The 23,813-nt window shown below is 53.2% G+C and overlaps 1 protein-coding gene across 5 annotated transcripts in view; it reads right to left on the reverse strand.

Moving 5' to 3' along the window:
* Positions 2,415–23,813, reverse strand: part of SIRPA (signal-regulatory protein alpha) — a 45,106-nt gene continuing 23,707 nt past the window's right edge. For 2 of the 5 annotated variants that reach the window (XM_021077321.1, XM_021077322.1), the window contains exons 4-9: positions 20,920–21,237; positions 20,032–20,361; positions 17,656–17,766; positions 14,593–14,617; positions 7,527–7,578; positions 2,415–5,006 (exon numbers count right to left, since the gene is read on the reverse strand). In XM_021077321.1, coding sequence (XP_020932980.1) covers positions 4,752–5,006; positions 7,527–7,578; positions 14,593–14,617; positions 17,656–17,766; positions 20,032–20,361; positions 20,920–21,237 — 1,091 coding nt within the window. In that variant the 3' untranslated portion in view covers positions 2,415–4,751. 5 annotated transcript variants of the gene reach the window in all.

The following is a 23,813-nucleotide window of genomic DNA, read 5'->3' on the forward strand; positions in this document are numbered from 1 at the left end:
GTTAATATTTGTACAGAGTTTAGGAGACTTTCTGATACGTAGGAAGTGCTTATGTTAAAACTAAATAAAATCAACAAAACTGGATCAAATCTTGGCTGATGGGAATAGGCTAGAAGATGCAGGGGCTTCTACAATGAGGCATTAAAATCTTGAAAAGGGGCAGAAATTTTCCTGATCATCATGTGAAGTGGGCAGAGGCTTCGGGAGGGGAGGGCAATGGGTCCCCTGGGATGAGGGCTGGTGGCGGGGGTGGGAGGAGGTCCCATCGCCTTCCTTTGCACAAGGAACGCAGTGCTGATAAATGCCGAGTGCTTACCTGATTTCCTGGCAGCAAGGAGAGGGTCACTTGGCTCCCATCAACTTAGATTTTGTCTGCCAACCTCAGCCCTGGAGACCCGGGCTGTGGAGAAGCGAGGCCCTGGTGCTGCGTGAATTACACCCCCGGGTTTCCTTGCCTGGACACGCAGTCCTTCACCCCTGCCTTCCCGGAGAAGGAAGGCATCTCTCTGCCAATCAGCCTGGATTCTTGCCTGGAACACCTCATCCTGTAAGCAGTACACACATTTCACAGGTTGGGGCCCAGGGAGGAGAGCGGCGTTCTCTGTCACAGCCAAGCTCCCGGCCTGTGAGGCAGGTGACCTCTCCGAGCCTGGCAGGAAGCTCCTTGCCTCCTGTGTGATCGCATGGACCAGGCCAAGGGCTCAGGGCTGATCCCGGGTGTGCTCGTGGATCCAGGTGCAAGGCCCAAGTCAACTAAAGATACATTGTGTGAGATTGGCCAGGTCGACGGCACTTCTGAGCCTCAACTTTCCTTCTCTGCAAAATGGGCACAACCATCACTATTGGATGGTTATGAGAAGGAAACCTGGCAGGGAAGAGCCAGACTCCTTGGGCTCTGCTATGGGACATTGGGGAAATGGCTTAACTTCTCTGTGTCTCAGTTTACTCATCTGTAAAATAGAGACAACAAGAGTTCCCACCTCACATGGAGGTTAGGAGATTAAATGAGTTAATAACGGCAAACCACTTGGTATATAACTTACCATAACAGGCATTAGCTATTGTTATTGCTAATAATTTTGCATAGTCAGTGCCAGTACGTGATGTATAGATAATAACTCCGTGGTGAGAAGTTGGGCTCTGAAGCTGGCAGCTGGAGTTGGAGTCTGAGCAACATCACTCAATAGCTGTGTGACCCCATATAAGTCACATCACCTCTCTGTGCCTCATCTATAAAACAAGGTCAGTACCATTATTTACATGGAGTTGTGAGATATAAAGGAGTCAATTGGTATGAAGTGCCAACACACTGTAAGCACTAACTACCTGATGTTGATATCATTGTATACTTATCTTTTTTTCCCTCTTTATGGCTGTACTTGTGGCCTGTGGAAGTTCCAGGGCCAGGGACTAAGCTTGAGCTGCAGCTATGACCTGAGCCCCTACAGTTGCATTCTTAACCCACTGTGCCACAGCAGAACTCCCATCATTTTATAATTGTTACTAATATTATTCTGAAGTTCCCATTATGGAGCAGCGGAAACAAATCTGACTAGGAACCATGGGGTTGTGGGTTTGATCCCTGGCCTCGCTCAGTGGGTTAAGGATCTGGTGTTGCCATGAGCTGAAGTGTAGGTCAGAGACTCGACCTGGATCCTGCGTTGCTGTGACTGTGGTGTATGCTGACTGCTGTAGCTCTGATTCGACCCCTAGCCTGAACTTTCATATGCTGTGGGTATGGCCCTAAAAAGCAAATGCGCACACACACACACACATACACACACACACACACACACACACACACACACACACACTATTCTTATGGAGGGGACATAACCAAACAAACATTTATTGAGCACCTACTCCATACTGGCACTAGATATGACTCATCTGGCAGGGATATTCTAGGACTCGAGAAGGAAAATGGGCCTCCAAGAGGGTGACCTTCTTGTCCAAGATCCTACAAGTGGTGGGGGTGACCCCACTGTGCAGTGTTTAGGGCAGGAAGGAAAGACCCAATGCTTAGTGAAGGTCTGCCATGGGCCAAGCTTGGGGCTGCGTGCCACGTGACCCCTTTAGTCCCCAGACTAACCCTGGCGGGGGTATTGTTGTTCCCACTGTGCCAATGACCGGCTCAGTCTGCAAGGTGAGTGGTTGGTTCCCGCAGCGGCAAAGTGACAGACCCAGGATCCAAACTTGGTTTTCTGCTGGAATACTGCTGGAGCGGGTGTTTTGGGCTGCCTTCCACCGACTCCCTCTGAACCAGGTGCAACAAAGTCTGTGTCTATAAAACCCACAAGAGAGAGGACCAGACGCTGAGGTCACTTCCAAGCCCTAGGGACACGCAGTCTCCTCCCAGGCTCCTGGGGACAGGGACACACTCACAGAGACAAGGAGACTCAACACCCAGAGGGGCCGTTGTTACCCAGAAATCTTTATTACAAAAATATTTTGCAAGCCAAAAAGTTTAAGTTGCAACTATATACAAAATGGGGCCTGTTTCCTTCCCTGCAGTCTGAAAATAAACTCCCGAAACCACGCTCCTTCCGCACTGTTGTTTCGACTGCTTCCTTTTCCTGGGGTTCGATACACAAGGTATGGGACTCTCAGGCTCCGGGCTGAAGCTACACTACGTGACTTCCTTGGCCTCATTCCCTACTCCCCTTCCAAAAGTCAAAATAAAATAAAATGAAAATGGCACCGAGGAAACCGAGAAGACTTGTAAAATGCTGCGTGCGTGCGTGCGTGCGTGTGCTCACACGCGTCCTCTTCTCTGGGCAGAAGAGAGGCAGGCTGAGGTTTACAAGCCAACCTTTTGGAATCTGGAACTAGCCCGTGCCAGGTGGCTGGACCACTGTGCTCCCAGATGCCACAGACAAACTCTGGCTCATGGGGCCAAAGCTGTCCACGTGGCCTGCTGGCTCAGCCGATGCCTAGATGCCATCGTGTAAAATAGCGAGCTGGGTCTGTGCTGGGCTCCCGGGGTTCTGCTTAGAGGACCTGCTGATGGGCAGGATGGCTCAACTTCTGGCTCTGACAGCCTGGGCGGGGAAGCCCATAGCCATCAAATGGGGCTGGACCCCGGGGACAGTGACGATGAGCATCTGAACTCCGAGAGCAGATCAATTACACGTGAAGACCCAACAAACCAGGCTTGCAATGCCTGCCCGCCCTGGGTCCACATTGAGTTGGAAGGGTCGGTCCGAGGGTAACCAGGGCACAGCCACTGCCCAACCTTCTGAGACAGAGGGACAGGAGGCAGGTCAGTCCTGGCTTCACAGCTGCCCAGGCCTCCTGGCTGTCTTCGATTTATTCCAGTTTGATCCCAATAGGGTATGGGAGCAGAAATGGAAGATTCCACCTTCAGAGATGAGCTCTGGGAGCTGGAAGAGGGGAAGGTCACTAAAGGCTGGGGCAAACAGCCAGGCACGCTTCCTACCCTGCATGGCCCTAAAGTGCGTGTGAGAGATGGGGGGGCAGGCATCTCGCCTCTCCCCTCTTTACAGGTGAGCAGACTGAGGCGGTAGGTCCCGACCCGACTGCCCCGAGAAGGAGGCAGCCAGGTGGCGCACAGGGCAGGTTCAGACTTACCACATGGGGGCGCTGGGAAGGCAGTAGTACCAGCCATGCAGAGAGAAGGCCAGGTGTCTCCATGGAGCAGCCAACCTGGAACCCTCTCTCCCACCCTCAGGGCTCTGGGACTTGGAGAGGAACTCCGTTTCGGCTGTAAGGGAATCCCTCTAGGACAAGCAACTGTTCCACCTTAGACTGCGTGAGACCAACCACATACTTCAACACATGACAAAGAGCCAGGATAACGCTGCTGTTGTTTTAAGAAAAAAAAAAAGAGAGAGAGAGAAAAGAAAAAAAAAAAAACAAAAACGAAAAGAGAACAAAACAGCACAGATCAAATTTTCTAACACCTCAGTTTCAAGATTGCACATTTCACGTTTCTCAATAATTTACAGGCGTCCACAGCGAGATGTTGTGAGTTAGTGCTAGCTGGAGGAAGCGAGCTGGGGTCTGGCGAGGAGAGGTGGGGCCACGTGGAGTGTCACGGTGGGGACGACGGGTCCTCCGGGAGCCGAGGAGGCGGGGGGTTGTCCCTCGGTCCTCGGGGGTGGAGGAGTTCCTCGGAGGGTCCTCTCCTGCCCAGGGCTTGTGGCTGGTCCGTCCAGGCATGAGGAGGCTCGAACTGCTGGCAGCAACCTCACCAAGGCTCAGGATGGGGTCCCAGAGTTTTTTTTTTTTTTTTCCCAGCTTCTCCATGGATGGGCAATTCGATCAAAAGGGAAAGCTTTCCCCAAGTCCCAGTTGGATGGTGCTGGGCGGCGGAGGAGGGTTTTTTTCCCTCCCTCCTCACTCTGGAAGATCAGGCTGCGGCGGTGGCGTGGCAAGGAGGCAGTCAGGGGTCTCCAAGACCAGGACCAAGACCCACAGTTGATGGACAGAGGTTTGAGGCTTCTCGCACTCCCAGCGGCTCTGGCCAGTTCCCAGGTGGGTTCGCCGCCTGGTGTGGCCACGCCAGCTTCCACGTATAGCCGCACGGTGGGGGGTGGGGGGGCACGGCTGCCCTGGAAATGCTGGAGAGCCAACTGGGTTGGGGAGACAAGAGCTACCCTCACTCTTGAGTCCCAGGGCCCGGGCCACCCCGGCCCTCCCAGAACTGGGCTGGCTGTCCTCATCGCGGCTGTCCGCTGTGGGACAGGAAGGCTCATGGGGATAGACCCTAGAGATGACCACAGCCCTGTTCACTTCCTCCGGACCTGGACGCTGGCATACTCCGAGCAGGATGGCTCAGGCTTGGGGGCTGGATGCTTGGGGCCCCGGTTGAGGTGCACCATATCCAGGTCAGCATAGGTAAGGTTGGCCTCCGACCCGGGGTGTGGGCGGGCCTGAATGCTGGCATACTCCGTGTGGTCGTTGGGTTCTTCGGCCTTGGGGGCGGGTTTCTTCCCCTTGGGCAGGTTCAGGTCTGCATAGGTAATGTCATTGTTGTCCTGGATCTAAATGAGATGGAGAGGTCACGCTGGAGCATCCAGCCACGCACCCACTGGCACCGAGTCTGGATGCTTCTGTCTCCTCTTGGCCTCCACTGGCTCGGTCCTAATTCACGCCTCCCCTCTTCTCTGGCCAAGGTCACCTGTCTCCAGCTTTGCCCTTCCAATCAGCCTCCTCTTCACACGGCCTGAAGCCTCTTCCCACACATCAGCATGGTCCCCTCATAGCCCTGCTTCGCGTCACCTCCCTGCAGTTCTCGCCTGCCTTTCCCAACACTCTTTCCTCTGCCGAGACTATCTGTCCCTCCTCTCCTTGTAAGGACACCCATCCCCCTGTAAATTTCATCCTAAGACCCTGTGCTCATAGAGGTCCAGGGCTCTGTCTCTGTGCTTTCTTAGCCTGTGCTTCTCCATTAGAGCCATTGCCACCTAGGACTGTACCTGTTTGAGGGTCTGAGTACATGCTCGTCCCCCAGGGGTGGAGACATTCATTTATTTACTCATTTATTCAGCAGATATTCATGAGGCATTTGTTTATGATGCCGAAACCAAGACTGGCACAGAAGAAGCCCAACTGACACTGAATGAATGAATGAATGAATGGAGGATGGATTCAGGGATGGCAACAATTTCAGCCTCACTCAGGGTGAGCTGGGGTCTGGGGGCCAGAAGACAGGGGTGTGTGAGAATGAGACCAGGAGTTAGCAGGAGGTAAAGGCTCTATAGGCAGCAGCCAAGTCAATCCTGGCTCTGCTCTCTGTAGCCGAGGGACGGGGCAACTCAGCCTCTCTGGGCCTTGGTTTCCCCATCTGCAAAGTGGGTCCAATAATAGTATCTATCATTGGGGTCACCAGGAGGATCGGATGAGAGGGTCCAGGTAAAGCTTTCAGGATGGAGCCTGGCTCCTGCTGCGTGTGCTTGTATGTTTAGCATGTGTCAGCCATCGCCTACCGCCAGGCAAACCTGAACTTCTCCCACATGCTTGTCTTATCATGCACAACGGCCGCCTTGAAATTACGCATCATAAATGACACACTTTGCTCCTCTGAGCCTGGCACCTGCGCTGTAGAAGTGGGGGGCACTACCAACAACCATGATCCCACCCGATGCACAGTAATAAGCACAGACCTCAGGTCCTGCCAGCTGACAGGCGCTCTGCTCTCACGTGGGTCACCTGATTCAGGCCCTATCACAGCCCTGCTCGGAAGGGTTATTGAGCCCATTTTATGGTGAAGAGGCTGAGAGCCAGGGAGGTTATTAAATAAATTGGGTCAAAGTCACACCGCTAGAAAAGATCCAAAGTCTGCTGGCCTCTAAAGCTGTGGTCCGGGAGTTCCCTGATGGCTCGGCAGGTTAAGAATCTGGCATTGTCACTGCTGTGGCTTGGGTTCGATCCCTGGTCCTGGAACTTCCATATGCTGTGGGTATGGCCAAAAAAAACTGAACCTGCACACTCACTCACTTCTCTCCAGGAAACCCACACAGACACCATTAAATTCCCTCCCTGGGTGGCACCGGGAATCCTACTCAGGGCTGAAAGCACCACAAGACCCTGGCTCACTGTCCAGGGCCTGGCACAACTAGGTGCTTGGTAAGTCCTCTGATTGTAAATTTTGTACAGGTTTCGAAGACCAGCTCTTTTCACCATCATTCTTTCCCTGGAAAATTCCAGAAAGAACTTTGAAAGTTCCCCAAAGTAAAATGACTGCGAGAAGGCTCTCCCATGACTGGAAATTGTCTTGTTTGTTATAATCGCCACCTGAGCTCACGCCCAGGGCTGCTGGGGGACTGCGCTGGGTCCAGGAGAGTTTTGGCTTAGGAATGCCATGCCTTTTCCCAGCCTCAACTCTCTCCCACAGACCCTATCTAGGACGACGACAACTGCCAGGAAAATGTCAAGGACAGCTGGCACGTTCTCATGCCAGGTTCAGGGCAGGGCCTGTCTTGTTACAAGACACAGAAGAGCCCTTGGCCTCCTCAGGCTGACAGCGTCAGCCGGTGTGGACAGGGCTAGAGGCCAGAGTTCTCGGAAACAGACCAAGCTCGGTGCCCCCGAAACCTCCTTGGTGATGTTGAGGCGAAATCACCAGCTCGAGGGAGTGTGCCCTTACACGAGGCAATTAACGCCACGGGGTCATTCCATCAGCAAAGGCAGCATAGTGCTGTGCTACTCCATAGGAGACAGGGCTGGAAGGGTGCTCCCGGAGGAGAGACTGGCATGGGCCAGGGCATGGAGGCGGGACAGCATGAACGCTACGCTTGACTCCAGAGGTACCGTTTGCACAGAACACATGGCGGATGGTGCCCCTCCAAGCTGTGCAGTGACTGGCACCAAGTCAGAGAGGCTGGGACAGACTCTCCCGGCTGGAGCAGAAGGAGGGGGGGCTCAGGAATGCAAGGATCCTCCACCACCACCAGCCCCCCACCTCCCACCCGGGCGAAGGAGGCTTAATTTAGAACAGGATCTGTAGCTCCTGTTGATGCAAGGAAATCACACCACCCAGTTTCCCAGGAAGGGCATCTCACCAAGGACTGTACCTGGGTTATTTCTCTGGCGTTCTTCTCGGGCTCATGCAACCTAAAAAGGAAAGAGACGCATGGATAAAAATATCCTCACTATCTCCAGTGCTCATGCAAATTGATAAGAATAACATTTAGGTTTCACTTCCTATACGGGTGGAGGCCACGGGGGAGCCAATTCCCAACAGAAACACAACGGCCTATCAAACGTTTGGACAATGTACTGTGCCTTTTTGTTGTTGTTTAACCTACTTGATCGTCAAGGATCTTTGAAAAATTATAATACTTGGTGCTGGGGAAGGTGTGGTGAAATTGGCAGGTTCCTACACTGGTGATGGGAGGGGCCAACTGGCACAATGCTTTCTGGAAGCAGCTTGGCAAAGTCAAGAGCTTGGAAGGTGTCCTCATCTTTTGACTCATAATTGCACATTTCGGGGCGGGGGTGGGGGGAGAATTCAAAATACAGAAAAGCTTAATGCACAAAGACATTTAGCACAGAACGAGATGAAGGAGGGAGGGTTATACCTTATAGCTCTGCCTACTGGGACCATTAACCAGTCCCTTAATGGAAATTAAGATAGGTTTGTAGATAAAGATTTAAAAGGTTTATGAGGAAGGATTTTAAAAAAAAATGACAAATGATTACATTACAATGATAAGTGAAAAAGCAAATTCTCTGCGGAATGATCTCAATTATGGAAAATGTGTGGATAACATTGGAAGGAAACACAGTAAGATGCTAAGAGCAGTGGTCTTTTTTTCTTCTTTTTAGTTTCCCATGTTTTCCCCATGTTCTATATTATACACACCTGTCTTATTAAAAAAAGAAAAGCAAAGGACCAAGCGTTCTGGTTAATCAAAGAAACCGTTCATGCTCTTGATTCTGTAATTGGAGGCTGTGGCTCGCCTCACTGCAGGGTCACGGTCAAGGTGGTGAGCAAACCAGAGCCACCGGTTCTGCAGGAGTTGTGTAAATTCTCAAGCCGGCCATGCTGGGGATGTGAGCCTGGATCATGTCAGAAATGAGCAATGGGGCTGGGCAGAGGGGTTACGAATGGACTTGGCAAGAGTGCTTGGCTCAGAAAAGCAGTTCTGGGCCATGACGGGTCCCACGTGGCCCAAGAAACGGCCTTCCAGGAGCAGGGACTTCGTCAGGTGAAGCTCACTCACCTCCCCCGACACCGCTCCTGCTTCCAACCCCTCCAGCCCCCCAAAGCCTCTGGTTCAGGTCCAAAGCCTTGCTCTGCTCATACGCCCCATGCGGTCTGGCGCTGGTCGATTGTCCCCCCACCACCACCCCACGCTGCCCCCTCAAGCTCAGTCCGACTCCCCCCCTGTCCTCATTCACCCACTTATCCATCTCCCCAATATTCCTCAAGGGCTACTCGATGTGATGCATTTTACGTGTCAACAACAGCCCTGAAGGACCCCTTCAACCACTTTTCCTCTTGATTAACCTTTGTTTATCTCGAGACTCAACTGTGGTGTCACCTCCTTGGGAAGACATCTGACAGCGCTGGGCTGGCTGGGCTTGCCAGGGCTTGGTGACCGTGTCAAATATCCTTGCGTATATTCCCATCTGGTTTGCATCTCTCTGCCATGCTTTCTCACCACTTGGATATAGGTGTGCAAAAGTAACTTGAAAGCAATGCCAGTCAGGCTGCCCCAGGGCCTTTGCACACTCTGTCCTCCTTGCCTCTTCATCTGCTTTTCACCCCTTCTCTTCCTTTGGGGCCTGTTTCAAATAGTCCTTTCTCAGGGAAACCTTCACTGAACCCCAAACCCCATTCTTAGAACTCTAGGCTCCCCTCTTTCAGAGCTATCACTACAGACCCGAAGCAGTCATCCAGTTTTTCATGCCTGTCTCTCCCCTGGTCTCTCCCATCTCAGGGCAGGGCACTGCTGATACTCATCCCGGGGCTTGGCTCAGGAAGAGGGAATCATCCCAGTTCTCCTTCCCCCTCCTTCGAAACCTGTCTAATCCACCTCAAGGCTTGTCCGCTCTGCCTCCAAAAGACATACCAAACCCCTCCGCTCTGCCATCACCACCATCCTAGCTTTTCAATCCCTCAGGGGACTCCTCGCTGACGTCTCTGTTCTAGTCCCGCTCCTCTGCACACCACCCTCCATAAGTAAAGCCCATAAGGGACGTCCCATCATTTTTCTGCTCAAAATCCTCAACTCCTTCCCACCACACAGTAAAATCCACCTCGGTGTCCTGATACCCGGCCCACGTGATGTGCCCCGGCTGATTGCTCTGGTCCTCCACCTCCCCGCTGGCTCCCTCCACCCTGCCCCGCACCCCACCCCCCCCGCCACCTCCTCCGTGATCCATGAACACGCCACATCTAACTGTTCCTGCCTCAAGGTCTTGGCCCCGGCCGTTCCCTTGTCTGGTCCACTCTTGCCCCAGATGTTCCCATGGCTGGAGCCTTCTCGCCCCTCAGCTGTCTTCTCAATGTCCTCTCCTTGGAGGGGCTTCCTTGACCACCCATCACACCCTCCCTGCTCTGCTCCGCACCTGCCTTTGTTTAATTTAGTCAGTGCCTGTGGTACATCGTGTACCAACCTCCCAGCTTGTTTGGTAACTTGCCTCCTATTGGACCAGAAGCTCCAGGGGGGCAGGGACCAGGCCTGTGACATTCACCACCGGAGCCCTGACACCTGGTAAGTGACAGGCTGGTGCATCATTAGCACACCCTAAATGTTTATTGAATGAATGAATAAATGAATGAACATCTCTCTCCCACCGGATCAAAAGTACCCCCAGACCAGGGCTAGTGTCTCTTTTGCTCCTCTTTGCAATCCTTCAGCTTAAGGCCTGGTGCTGAGCTGGGCTCAATCCAGACGAATAAATGAAAGAATCAGGGAAGCCTTAAATATTCCAAGAATAAACGCAGCGAATGTCTGACAAGTGAACAAACGGCCGACCGCATGAACCCCAGTGCCCAATTAAGGGAGCAGGCACACATTTTTCTCTCATCTGAGCTGTGGAAGATTACAACGTTCTGCCTGTACGTCCCTAACCCAGCGAGTTAGAAATAGCCAGTCTCCCCACCGGCCCTGCGATCTGCTGGGCCCTTTGAGCTCAAAGTGGAGGCATTCCCCCACCCCCACCCCCTCCCCGGGGTGCTGGGGTTGTTACCCACGCCAGCATCCTCTGGAAAGCCTCTGATCCCAGCCAGCCGGGCTGAAGCCGGCAGCAGCGCATGGGAAAGCTCCATTAGCGCTCACTAGCTATCGCTTTGGTTTAGAGAGATGAAAGGGAGCAAGCGATCTCATGGCTCCCTCGGTAGGCTCACGCTGGAAAAATAAAAAACAGGCAGCAAACGGTTGGCTTCTCTGGGGAAGAAGAAACAGGCAGCAGGAGGCTGCACATCAGAACCTCAGGCATCAGTGCTGAAGAGCCTCAGCTTCAGCGGCAGAGAAATCCAGGCTGAGGCGCGGTTTAGCCCTTAGGAGCTGTGGGACCTTGGGAAGGTCACACGACTTCTCTGAGCCTCAGTTTCCTCCACCACACCTAGGGACAAGACGCTTCTGGAGCAGAGGTTCTCCAAGCCTGGCTCCGAAACAGCAGCATCGGCCCCACCTCTCTGAGAACTTGTTAGAACTACCAATTCCGCAGCAGAGACTCAGGGGGTGGGGCCAGCAGGTAATCTGCGTTTTAACAAGCCCTCCAGGGGAATTCTGCTATACACTCAGGTTTGAGACCTGTGTTCAATTAAATTGGGATAACAGCAAATCATAGGGGTTTTGCGATAATTAAATCACCGATGGGCTAATGTAGATAACAGCATAGATCCGTGCCTGGGACACGCAATGCTCAGTAAATGTTAGCAGCAGATGCCGTGGTCATTATTATTACTGACATGGCCCTTCTCTTCCAGAAATGTGTTGTCTAATCGGGAGATAAGATGGGTAAAAAATAATGACAACAACAAAAACAAAACAAAAAAGAGAGATTCTTCCACATGTGGGGCTGTGAAGCCACCGACAGGGAGAGTTTTAGGGATTCAGAGAAGTTAGGGATTGAGGCTTGCTCTATTGGTTTGGGATGGCATTCATCCCGTCATTCACTTGTTCATTCAACAAACCTTTACTGAACACTGATTCCAGTCCAGGCACGGTGCCAAGTTCAGCAGCTCTTAGCACTAAATGTGAGGGAATAGTCCCTGCCTTCAAGAGGGGCGGGTTATACTATGGGGACAAATGCAGAGACAGTTTGAACACACTGGGGTGTCACTGCAGGGGCACCAGGAGAGCTCCCAGGAGGAGCCCCTGTCCCTGGAGGAGGTAACACCCTTGCCCTTGCTGAGCCCAAAAGAAACAGGATAATCGGGTGAAAGGAGGGGAGCCCGCATTAGCTTCCAGGCTGCACGATTCTAGGGGGCGCTGTTCAGAGGCTGTTCTGTCACCTCCTGGAGTTGTGCAGACCCTGGGTGGTACAGGAGCAGGGGTGGGGAGGACATCTCAGGGAGAGAGGCCAGGGCACAAGAGGGAGGAGGAGAGCGAGGAGGAGGGATGGAGGAGGTGCCTGAATGCGAGCCCTGGGAGTGGCCGGAAGTGAAACTGTCCAAGCTGGCAGGACAGGACCACGAGGAGCTTGAGGGTCTCGAGAGGGCGTCTGGACTATCTCAAGGGCCACAGGATGCCGTTGGGGGTGTTTAGGCAAAGGATGGAAGCCAAGTCTGGCCCCTGGGAAAGAGTGTACTCGGTGGGGGACGTGTGATGGGAAGACATGGCAACAGGAAAACAAACAGGTGTGCGGCTGGCCTGTTATGGGGATGGGGAGGCTGGGAGGTTGGCCAGGGCTCAGAGCAGGAAGCCACCTGTGGAGGTCAGAGCAGAAAGCAAGACTTTCTCTCAGGGGTACCACGGACACCTGCTGGGGGCAGGAGGGACCCACACGGTTTCCCGGGGCCCCACAGACAGGTTAGATGCTCCTGCTATGTGCAGCTGCAGTGTCTAGTCCACTCCCATCGCTACACCCACCACCACCTGTGGCCTCCAAACACAAGACAAAGCATCCCCAGACCCCCAACCTTGGGGCTGTCCTTGACCCTACAATCTGTCAGCAAAAATCCTTTTGGGAATTCCCATGATGGCTCAGCAGAAATGAATCTGACTAGTATCCATGAAGATGCAGGTGTGATCCCTGGCCTCGCTTAGTGCATTAAGGATCTGGCGTTGCCATCACCTGTGGTGTTGGTCACAGATGTGGATGTGGCTCGGGTCTCACGTTGCTGTGGCTGTGGTGTAGGCTGGCAGCTGTAGCTCTGATTCGGCCCCTAGCCTGGGAACTTCCACATGACGTGGGTGTGGCCCTAAAAAGCAAAAAAAAAAAAAAAAAAAAAAAAAAAAAAAAAGAAAGAAAGAAAGAAAAAAAAAAAAAAAGACAAAAAAAAAAAAAAAAAAAAAAAAAAAATCCCTTGGGCTCTACTTCCAAAATATATCCAGAATCTGACCATTTCTAAGCCCATCCCACTACCCTGGTTCAGGCCGCTACCATCTGCGTAGACCACCACAGCAGCCTCCTCTCTGGCCTCTCTGCCTCCACCCTCACCTCCTATAGCTTGGTCCCCACATGATGGTCAGGGTGGTACATTTAAAACAAAGTCAGATCAGAGCTGACCTGTGGGTGCAGTGGGTTAAGGATCCTGCACTGCCCCTGCAGGGGCTCGGGAGGCTGCTGTGATGCGGGTTTGATCCCTGGCCTGGGAACTTCCACATGCACAGGTATGGCCAAGAATAAATAATGAATAAAATAAAACAAAGTCCATCATCTCCCTCCTGTGTCTCCTCATCCCACTGGGAGTAAAACCCCATATCCTAACAGCCACAGGCCCAAGACGACTGGCCTTCACTCCAGATTCTCAATTCCGCTTTTGAAATCCGCAGAGCTTTCCAAAAAAAAAACAAAACCCAAAACCAAAAGGCTTGCAAAATCCATTTAGTGGCAAAATCTGTCCTTAACTAACAGGAAGCTGTTTGTAGTTTGTATTTATTGTCCTTAGCACAGACGTTCGTATGTTTCCACGCAGGTACACTCACGCAGTAGATGACGGCACTGGGGTGAGTACTGGGGGCCTTCCCCAAAGCTGAAACGTCTGGATTAGTAACTCATCTGTCGCAAGGGCTCCAGCAGAGAGACTGTGGCCTGTACCTCCCCCCTCCCCCACCCCCTCCCTTCATTCCTTCCGCCCCAACTGCACCTGCCTCCCCCACCCTCTCAACACTTCCCACCTAGAGCCTTCGCCTTGGTTGCTCTCTGGTCCAGCGGGCACCCCTTACGGTCTGTCCTCCCACCCCCGCCCCGCCCCTACCCCCCAGCTTTGGATCCTTGCTCACATCCCCTCTTCAGTGGAGGCCCTTCCCCTGCCCTCCCTCCCATCTTCATCCCTTTGCTGAGTTTGACTCATCACCATCCACCAGGACTTTCCACATTGTTTCGCCTCCAGGCTCACTGCCTGCCTCTCTCACCAGTGCCTGAGCCTCATGGAGGCCCCGACTGATTCTTGTTCACTGCAGTATCCTGAGCATTCAGAACAGAGCAGGTGCACAGAGAAGGGACGTGGCGAAAATCACCAAAAACCTACATCGACAAACTAATGTACTGTCTGTGATGTAATGTCATCACTTGAGCTTCCGCCCAGGGTGTGGGCTTCAGGGGAGCACAGCTGTTCTAGCCGACCCAGCCACCCTGGCATCGCCAGGGCCGCCCTTGCCAAGGCACTCAATAAATATTTAACGAACAAAGGGAAGAGCAGAGTATACAGCGCGGTTCTGGGGGCAGGTTTCTGTCACAGTCCAAACGGGGTTTGATAAGGGGCTCACTGTCCATGAACAGTAGGCAAGAAATCGGTGCCTCCACAGGCCGAAATCCCTGCAAATCCCCTCATTTGAGACAGGAATTAAAGATGAACCTGATGTGAGGAGCTTACAAAGGAAGGAAACAGGAAAGCGGGCTGGCACAGGAATGAGGGTCAGTGGGTGCAGATTATGCTTTGCCGTTTTAGGGGCAAACCACCAAATAAGAACTGCAAAAGTACCCCCTGCCCAGTGATGCACTTACCTTGTAGAAGACGTGGAGCCTTTGGCTGCAAAAGAAAAGAAACAGAAGCCGATTGTTTCACCTAGAAATACCATTTTCTTATGTAAATTTTTTTTTTTTTTTTTTTTTTTTTTGGTGGAGGGTGGGGGTAGGGTGAGCAGAGGTTTGTCTCCAGGGATGTTGGGGGGAATTGTTAAAATCATATCCTCCAAACCACGGAAACCCCATGCCCACCCCAGTGGGGTGGGTGGTCCATTATCTTTCACGGAGGAAGATGAGTGAGTGGGGCTTTCCTGCTGTCCCACCTCTGGGAGCTGCCAAGGGTCAGATGCCAAAGCAGCCTTCAGCCTGGGAGAGGCCACCTGCCCTCGCCCTGAGCCTCACTTCCATCCACCATGCACATTCCCTGAGGCCCTGTAGCAAACCTGGGTCACCATCGGGGTCCTTCACTGCTGGAAACTAGGTTCTAGCAGGGCTGCTAGGGGTGTGTGTGTGGGCGGGGGAAGCAAGCGTGAATCCCACTTCTGCCACCAACTCACTGGCTGTGTGATCCGGGGTGGATCGCCTCCCCTCTCTGAGCTTGGATTTCAACGCTCTAACTCACAGGGTTGGGCTGGACATGCATTTTCATCTCACCACTTTCCAAAAAAGGATCTTGGGAGGAAAGAAAGGGTCCATCTGGCTCAGAGATTTTAAGCCTGTGATATGGGGCATCCCACAGAGAAGCCACTGGGGTTCAGCCACCATTTGACTCTCATTTTGCTGTAAAATTGTAATTAAAAAGCAACATGCGCAGGCAAATGGGCTCTCCTCCACATTTTCACAGGCTGGAGGCTGCCACAATGCAAGCATTCTCACTGCCACATCGACGCTTGGTGCCTGGGTAGGTATTGGATTTTTAGGTGAGTGGTGCTAGGTAGGAAGGCTGCAGCTCAGCATCTAACTCATCTGAATGGAGGCTGATGAGTTGCCAAGTGTTAGGACACAAGTCCTCTCAGAGGACACTGAGGACAGGATACTGATCAACCTCATTTTACACCAAGGACCCCAAACGACTCCTTAAGGTTAGTTGATACGTGGTAGAATTGAACTTGGGATATTTCCTTGCACGTATTGAGGTAGCAGATGGCAGGCACCTCCAGGGTACCAACAAGGGAGACCGGGTGTCTCATTAGGGTGGAAGTGATGTGCAGAGGCCTCAGATGTGGCCTCTGCAGACCTACTGTCCAGGTTTGAATCCTGGCCTTAGAACACACCAGGTGTGAGGCCCTGAGCAAGCTTTGTAACTTTCCCATGCCTCAGTTTCCTCATCTGTAAAGTGGGGTTAGGTCTGTGGTGTGAACAGTTGCCTGGCATATCAGAAGAGCTGCCTGAGGGCCAGTTGTTACTGTCACTGGAGCCTACATTTGAGAGCTGGGCTCACACACCAGCAGACTCACCCCTCGGGGCTGGGCGGCCTTCACCAGCATCGGCGCCTCTCCACCCCTCCCCCCATCCCTCCTCTGGACCAGCTCCCATGTGCTGGAGCCCGACGTGGTACCCAGGGATGAGGGTCCAAAGGGGACTAGGGTTCCACTAACACACGTGGTGAATGCTCACAGAGGGGCTGGCTTGTGCCCCCTTGGTGGGTGGAGGGCCCTGTTTCCCCACCCAAGGAGGAGTCCTTCCTGCGTGGGGGCTTCAGAAATGTTAAGAAAACCACCCGATAGGTCATCTGGCAAAATCTCTTCCAGATTCCAAAGATGCGAGGCCTGCGGCCAGCCCTCCTGGACGGGAGCCTGAGGCCCAGGCAGTGTCTCAGAGCAGAGTCCTTCCAGCCCAGGAGGGCGAGACACGTGGGGGGCAGAGAAGAGGGGGTGCAGGAGGGGTGCGTGGCTGACACACCACATGCCTGTCAGCTCAGCCTGGAGGTTCCGGTGCGGACGTGCAGCTCAGGACGGTTCTCTGCACTCTACAGGCGGCGGCACGTGGTGGGTTACAACAGTTTTAGGAGAATATAGTGTAAGAGATGACAAAAAGGAAAATATCAGAGTTCCAATTTTATATATGGGGTGTGTATGCGTGAGGCTGAGACGCGAAATGTATTTCTATCCCTTGTAGTCAAAAAAGTTTCAGAAGCGCGGGCTTAAAATTGCCTCCTCTTAGAGTGGGAAAGAGGACATGTATTTTTTCAGGTCTGAGAATGTGTCAGAGCTGCTGTTTCACAGGAGAGCTTACTTGTTTCGTAACGCACCTCCGAGGCAGGCACTGCCACACCCATTTTACAGGCAAGGAGACTGAGGCTCCTGGAGGCCCAACTGATGGGTTAGAGTATATAACAAGGGTCTGGAACCCTGGTTCATCTGATGCCAAGGTCAGAGGTCTGGCCACAGCAACAACTACACACACAGACACACACCCATGTACATGAATGCAAACAAGGGGACCCTGTCCTGGATTTGAACTTGGACCCTGCTGCTGCAGTCCAAAGCCACACACCTTGCCCTAGTGAGGGGAGCTTTCCAGGAAAGTGGCTCATATTTCTGCGCTCATGTACAATACTGACAGGAGCTAGCATTTATTAAGCACTTGTTGCACGCCAGGCTCTTTCTTAACCTTGTACTCATAGTCACGCATTTAATCTTCCCAGCAGTATAAGAGAGAAGTGGTGATATTAGCCTTGCTCCCTCCCAGCGTCCTGCACCGGGATGGGGGAAGAGGCTGGGCATGGACCCTGGACAGGTAAGAGGAAAGCAGAAGTCGGCCAGGGGCCTCCTGGGAAATCCTGTTTTCTCCCTAAGACCCTCCTGCTGCCCTGGAATCTCCCTGGCCCCCACCTCAGTGGTGGTCCCGTGAGGATGTGGGGCCCAGGGTAAGTGATGCTTATCTTGCAGCCACGAGAGGAAGGCCACCAGGCACCCACCCAGATTCCAGCCTGGTGAAGGGGCGGCACAGCCAAGGCACTGCTACCTCCAGACTTCTTGTTACTGGGAGTCACGGGACACCCTTACAGCTTAAGCTCTGTGTAGCCCAAAGCAGAGGCCCCCCGCTCTGGAAGGACAGCCAGGGGCAAAGTCTTGGGGAGGAAGCCGGGGACCCACTCACCTTTCTTCTGTCTGATTCGGAGGAGGTAGAGAGCAGCGACGAGCAGGGCCACCAGCAAGGCACACACCACGCCCACCGTGATAAAGATGCTTTTCCAGTTGTCGGAGTTGTCTAGGACCACATAAGACAGAGGCTTCAGGTAGGGAAATTACAAACAAGGAAAAGGAAAACCCACTGCCCCTGCCCCTTGTCACCACTAGGCAGGCATCAGCAACTGAGAACATCTGGTTCAGATGTTTCAGGCCACGTGGCACGTTCATGGGTCTGTGAACATGTCCCCTTGAGGGTCACCCACGGGCAGCGCAAAAACCGTGGAGTTCCTGTCGTGGCGCAGTGGTTGACGAATCCAACTAGGAACCATGAGGTTGCGGGTTCGATCCCTGGCCTCACTCAGTGGGTTAAGGATCCGGCATTGCCGTGAGCTGTGGTGTAGGTCACAGATGCGGCTCAGATCCCGCGTTGCTGTGGCTCTGGCGAAGGCCGGTGGCTACAGTTCTGATTAGACCCCTAGCCTGGGAACCTCCATATGTCGTAGGAGCGACCCCAGAAAAGGCAAAAAGACCAAACCAAACCAAACAAAAACAAAAACAAAATACTGTGGAGGGAAGCATTGCCGACAGACCTGGAGGAGCCCCGGCTGCTGGATGTGGGTGGAATTTCCCCCCCAAGGAACAGAAACATGTCCCTCCTTTTCTGAGTGAGCCACGGAGCAGCCACCCCACCATCAGGGCATCGCACAGCGCAGGGACGGACGCTGAGGAAGCGTGGATGTGACGCTGGCCGAGTGGAGCTCTGAGGCTGTGCACTGGTTTGAGCCCAGGGCCTGTGAGATGGTGAATGGGGGGCTGGCACGGGAGCACAGGGGGTGGGGCGGTTGGGAGCAGGGCTCTGAGCCTCAGAAACGTGGCTTCCAATGGATGCCCCCTCGTGCTGTGACCTTGAGAAGGTCATTTAAACTCCCTCACATACCCGCCTCCTCTTGCGTAACTGAGGCCAGTAGTGATTTCTGTTTCATAGAGTAGCTCTGAGCATTACCTCACCAACTAACCCATCATCCAGCTAACTCACTCTTTCATCCTTTCTGAAAGTATTTCTTTTTCTTTTTAAAAAAAATTTTTTTTAAATTTTTCAGGGCTGCACCCATGGCATTCCCAGTCTAGGGGTCCAATTGGAACTATAGCTGCCGGCCTCCGCCACAGCCACAGCAACGCGGGATCAGAGCCGCATCTGTGACCTACACCACGGCTCACGGCAATGCTGGATCCCTAATCCACCGAGCGAGGCCAGGGATCGAACCTGCAACCTTGTGGTTCCTAGTTGGATTCATTAACCACTGCACAATGACGGGAACTCCATCTAAAAGTGTTTCTTGAGTGTCTCCTATCAGCTGTGATGCTGAGACAGCCATGGTCCTGGTAGACAGGCATGTCCTTCAGTGCTGCCAGGAGCTGGTGGATCAGCCCAGAGACAGGCACAGGCTTGTCCAAGTCCCCACAAGGCTGTGACAGCCAGAGTGGGTCCACCCATCCTGTCTCCCAGTGCTGGGCCTATCCTGTGAAAACCAGCCATCTGTGGCAGCAAAGGGCACCCTGGCAGGCCCCAAGGCTTCTTCAGAGCCGTTCCCTTGAAGGAAGCACAAAGGAAGGAACTGGCCTCTATTCTAATCCATTCAGAGTCTGCTATACACAAGCGTACAGGTGATGGAACATTCCACAGTGGCACCAAATGCCAACGAGGTGCTGCCATCTTAAAGGAAGAAGAGAGAGACGCTGACAGCAGGTGGAAGAGGGCTGACACCTTTTGTTCTCCCAGGAGAGTGGCAGCATCCCCACGGTCTTAAACGGGCATGTACTGGGGCCTAGAAAAGCTCTTTGGTAAATCGTCCCACGGACATACCTGCGCATGTAACAGAATATATCCAAGGCACGCAGCCCTGATTGTACCCGAGGTAAGCGCAGATGGTGTGAAGCCCCTGCGCCCCTTCCCAGGGGGCGGCCTTGTGACGGCAGCCGGGAGACTGAGCCAAGGCAAGAAAGAGCAGGCAGGAGGGACGTGGCGGACAGGGGGTGGTGAGCACAGTGGCTGTTAGTAGGTGAACACGAGAGGCAGGACGCTCTGAACCGGATGATCTCCCTCCTCTCCCTACTTTCTTTCTTGAAGGATATTTACGCCAAAAGATCTATCAGGAAGGTACCAGATTCTCTTACCAGTCGTGACTCCTGGAGAATGGGATTTGGGAGAGGGGAACGCACTTCAAACTTCTATTTAATATCTACCGACTTTCTAGATTGTTCTCGAATAAGCATGAATCATTATTTTAGCATTTAAAAAAAGAAAAAAAAAAAAGAGCCCGGTCAGTTGGAGTGGTGGCCTCACCAAGGACTGCATCTGCACCCTGCTCCTTCTGGTGAGTGACAACCTCCAGGGTATAGTTTTTGGTGACCGCCGGCTGCCCATCATGCTCCACCTGACAGGTGAGCAGCACAGCCTCCCTGTGGGCAGATGAGTTCACCAGGAGCCAGCTGGTCCGGTTGAAGGTCCCATCCTTGTTCTCCATGAGGGTCGAGGCCGTTTCTGTCCGGGACACGTTTCTGTTCTCCAGCCAGGTCAGCTGTAGGCGCTGGGGGTAGAACTTCTTCACCAGGCAGGTGACATTCACCTGGCTCCCCGTCGGGGGCTGTTGGGTAACCTCCAGGGTGGGCGGAACTGAAACAGCACAGGCAGAAGCTCTGACCTTGTGGAACAGACAGGTCATGGGGAAGGGGCTGGATCCCAGCTCCCAGCACAGCAGGGAGTCACCCAGGACCGAGCCAGGCAGGCACGGGTGCTCTCACACCGAGGGGCTCTGGGCCTATGAATGAAAGCACTGAGCACAGTGCAGGGCACACAGTAGGTGCTCCTGGACCCGTCATTGGGGTATAAGGAGGGAAATCAACAAGCACAGCCCCTGGCATGCGGTGGGAATATCATAACTGGCGCAAAACCCATGAAATCACCAAGCACACGGGGGCCTGGCTTAGAGCAGGTGCTCCGTCGTTGGAGATGCTCTGGGTCGAGTCAGGGAACCTCTGAGCACAGGGCCTGGACATGACTGGTGTCCACCTTGCGGCTGCCTTTAAGGCAGCAGTGAGTGGCCAGCACAGCCAGGAGCCTGGTGGTTGGGCAGGACTGTCAGGAAGCAGATTCGAGGCAGTTCAAGGCAGGGGGAGGGGCAGGCTGGGGGTTGGGGCAGGTGTGGCCGTGGGCTGATGTGAGGGTATCTACCTCGGATGGTCTCAGACAAGTTGGCAGTTCCACGGAGAGGAGGGCCCCCTTGCAGGGTGACGTGGGCCACCTCGCAGATGACCTGGGAGTGCACATCCCCCGGGGCCAGCAGCACCTCGGTGGTGCTGGAGATGCTGTAGGAAACGTTTCCCTCGGGCTCCACGCTGGTCTGGGAGGCTGGGAGCTCATTGCCATTTTTGAACCATTTCAGGGAGATGTTTCTGGGGGAGAAGCCGTGGGATTTGCAGGTGAAGCGCACTGTCTGCTCAGGTGTGGCCCTCGCCGCAGGGCCTGAGACCACGGGCCGAGAGGGCTTGGCTACAAAAGGAGCATTTTTAAACAATCAACATGAGCGTGACTTCCATCACTAAGGATAAGCGTCAGGCACTTAAGAACCTTCGCACATATTATGTTTAATCCCCCTGATAATGCTGGGCTGGCAGGTCACCATCCTCAACTTTCAAAGGGACACAGGTTGCCAGAGGTGAGCTCTGGGTAGGGCCCACATGGAAACCTGAGCCCAAGTTCAAAGTCCTTCTCTTCTCTGCCAGGGGATGTCCCAGCAATCTGGGCACAGGGACAAGAGTAAAGATTGATGGTTTCACTCTTCCCATTAACTGTTCTTAGCCGGCCTCCCCTGGAAAACTTAACTAACTTCAGAGATGTGTTTACAGAAGTAAATGCAGGGGAAGCAGGGGCATAGTGGGACTGCCACGGAAGCTGAACCAGGCTGGACGAGAAGTGTGGCCGTGGCACCTCCCAGCTCCTTGTCTGTGACATGGGACAGCGGACATCCTCCTTCCCAGGGTGCCAGCGAGGGTTGAAGCGGGCAGTGGAAGCATTTTTGCTCTGAGGAAACCACAAGATGCTAAACAAAACTGAACCAACACGGATCTCTCTTTGACCTGAACTGTATTTATATCCAGAGCTGTCCCTTCAGGTATTAAAAATGTACTCCACAGGTTCCATTCTTCCCAGATATTCCCGTAAGACTTATCTGCCAATCTCTGCCTTGGAAAAGGAAGGAGCAAGCCAATGCCGAGAAACCAAAGATGGTTAATTTCTTAATTGTTACTGAATCAGAAGAGACAGACACAGGCCTACAGAGCACCCGAAGCACAGAGACCCGCACATCCAAAGCGAGGGCTTCTCCCTGGAGAAGGGCCCTAGGGTGTCTCCAAACTGTTCATTATTACCCAACACTTCCTGTAAAAGTCGGCAGATGGCAAATATGATAAATATTTGCACTGGTAAATATTTAACTTGCTTCCTAAGACTCATCAAACGTTTTGAGGACCTAGTAAAGAAGTGTTACTTGAATAAGTCATAAAAACACCAGCATCCTGGATGTCGCTCAAGGGACGAGATGCTGTGATCGGTTACCTTTTATGCGAGCCCGAGGCTGGCCAATGCCTCCAAGACTTCCAACTCTCTGGTTCTCCCACCAGCCCCGTGAGGGAGGCCCCAGTGTGGTCCTATCTATGGGACGAGGCTCGGGGGGACGCGGCTCGGGGAGACGCAGCGGACCAAGGGCACCCGGGGAGAAAAGGTCAGAGTTCATCTCATTGCACAAAGGACTGATGATTTTAAGGTCTCTGTTCTTTATCCTTGAGCCTCAGTGTCTGCTCCTGGACAAAGTGGATACAGACACCACCCTGGTAAGATGAGTGAAGATGTATGGAAAACACAGAGCCTGGCACATAGTAGGTGCTTCATCAGTAACACCTGTGATTTTTTTTTTTTTTTTTGGTCTTTTTAGGGCCTCACTTGCAGCATATGGAAGTTCCCAGGCTAGGGGTCGGATTGGAGCTGCAGGTGTGGGCCTACGCCACAGCAACAGCCATGCAGGATCGGAGCCTCATCTGCCCCCTACACCACAGCTCATGGCAACGCCAGATCCTTAACCCACTGAGCGAGGCCAGGGATACTAGTCGGGTTTCTACCGCTGAGCCACAATGGGAACTCCAACACCTGTGATTGTTATCATAAGATCTGGTCATTCCTAGTTCTGCAACTACCTGCTTATTCTTTAGGCCATAAGAAGGCAAAGCAAAAGTAAGAAAAAAGTAAGACAAGTCTCAAGTCCTGTTCCCTGCAGCTGCCATGAACAACTCCCAGGAAAAAAAGAAGTAGATAACCACCAAATAATGTTTCTCTCCCTCTTTTTAAAACACAATCCTCTCAAGTTTGGGGAATCGCCTTTCAAGAGATGCAAGAGATCACGGGCATCTTCCCTGCAGGTCAGCGCTTTGCAGAGCTGGAAGCACTTTGAAAGGAGAGAGGACAGATAGTCAGTGACTCTTTGCTGTGTTGAGGCAGGAGGGCTCTGGGCTGAGCAGCGAGTCTTTGTAGGGATTCTAGTGCCTGCTCAGAAACACGGGTGTTTAAAGATGGGAAGGTTTTGCCGGCAATGAAGCTCTGGCCTGGTCAGGGTGGTCTGGGGAAGGTGACCTGCCTCGGGGCTGGAGAGGGCAGGACATCACTCTCAGCCCAGGCTGGCTCTGGCTTGGGGGCGGGGGGTGGCACTGAGGAGAACTGTCCCCACCTCTCCACTCAGGCTTGCTTTCTTGGGCTACTATGAGCTGTCACATTCACAGACTCTTCTGAAGCGTCCTCACCCAGAGAAGCTGCTCTTGTAGCCCCAGCAACAAGGGAAAACCATCTTTGCAGGACAAAACCACAGCTCTCCCTCTGGGACTCTGGGAACTCGGAGCCCAGGCTCCTCCGCCCTGGCTGGGCCTCAGCACCCTCTGCAGGAGTTAAAACACGTGGCCGCCCAGGCCCATGTCTGACCAAGTCAAACTGAATTTCTAGCGTGGAGCCAGGGTCTGGGGAGCTGCTGAAGTTTCCCAGGTGGATGAGGTTGAAAAGCACCTCGTCCCCAGTTAGGCTTA

The sequence above is a fragment of the Sus scrofa genome, chromosome 17 (genome assembly GCF_000003025.6).
Source record: "Sus scrofa isolate TJ Tabasco breed Duroc chromosome 17, Sscrofa11.1, whole genome shotgun sequence".
NCBI classification, from domain to species: Eukaryota; Metazoa; Chordata; class Mammalia; order Artiodactyla; family Suidae; genus Sus; species Sus scrofa.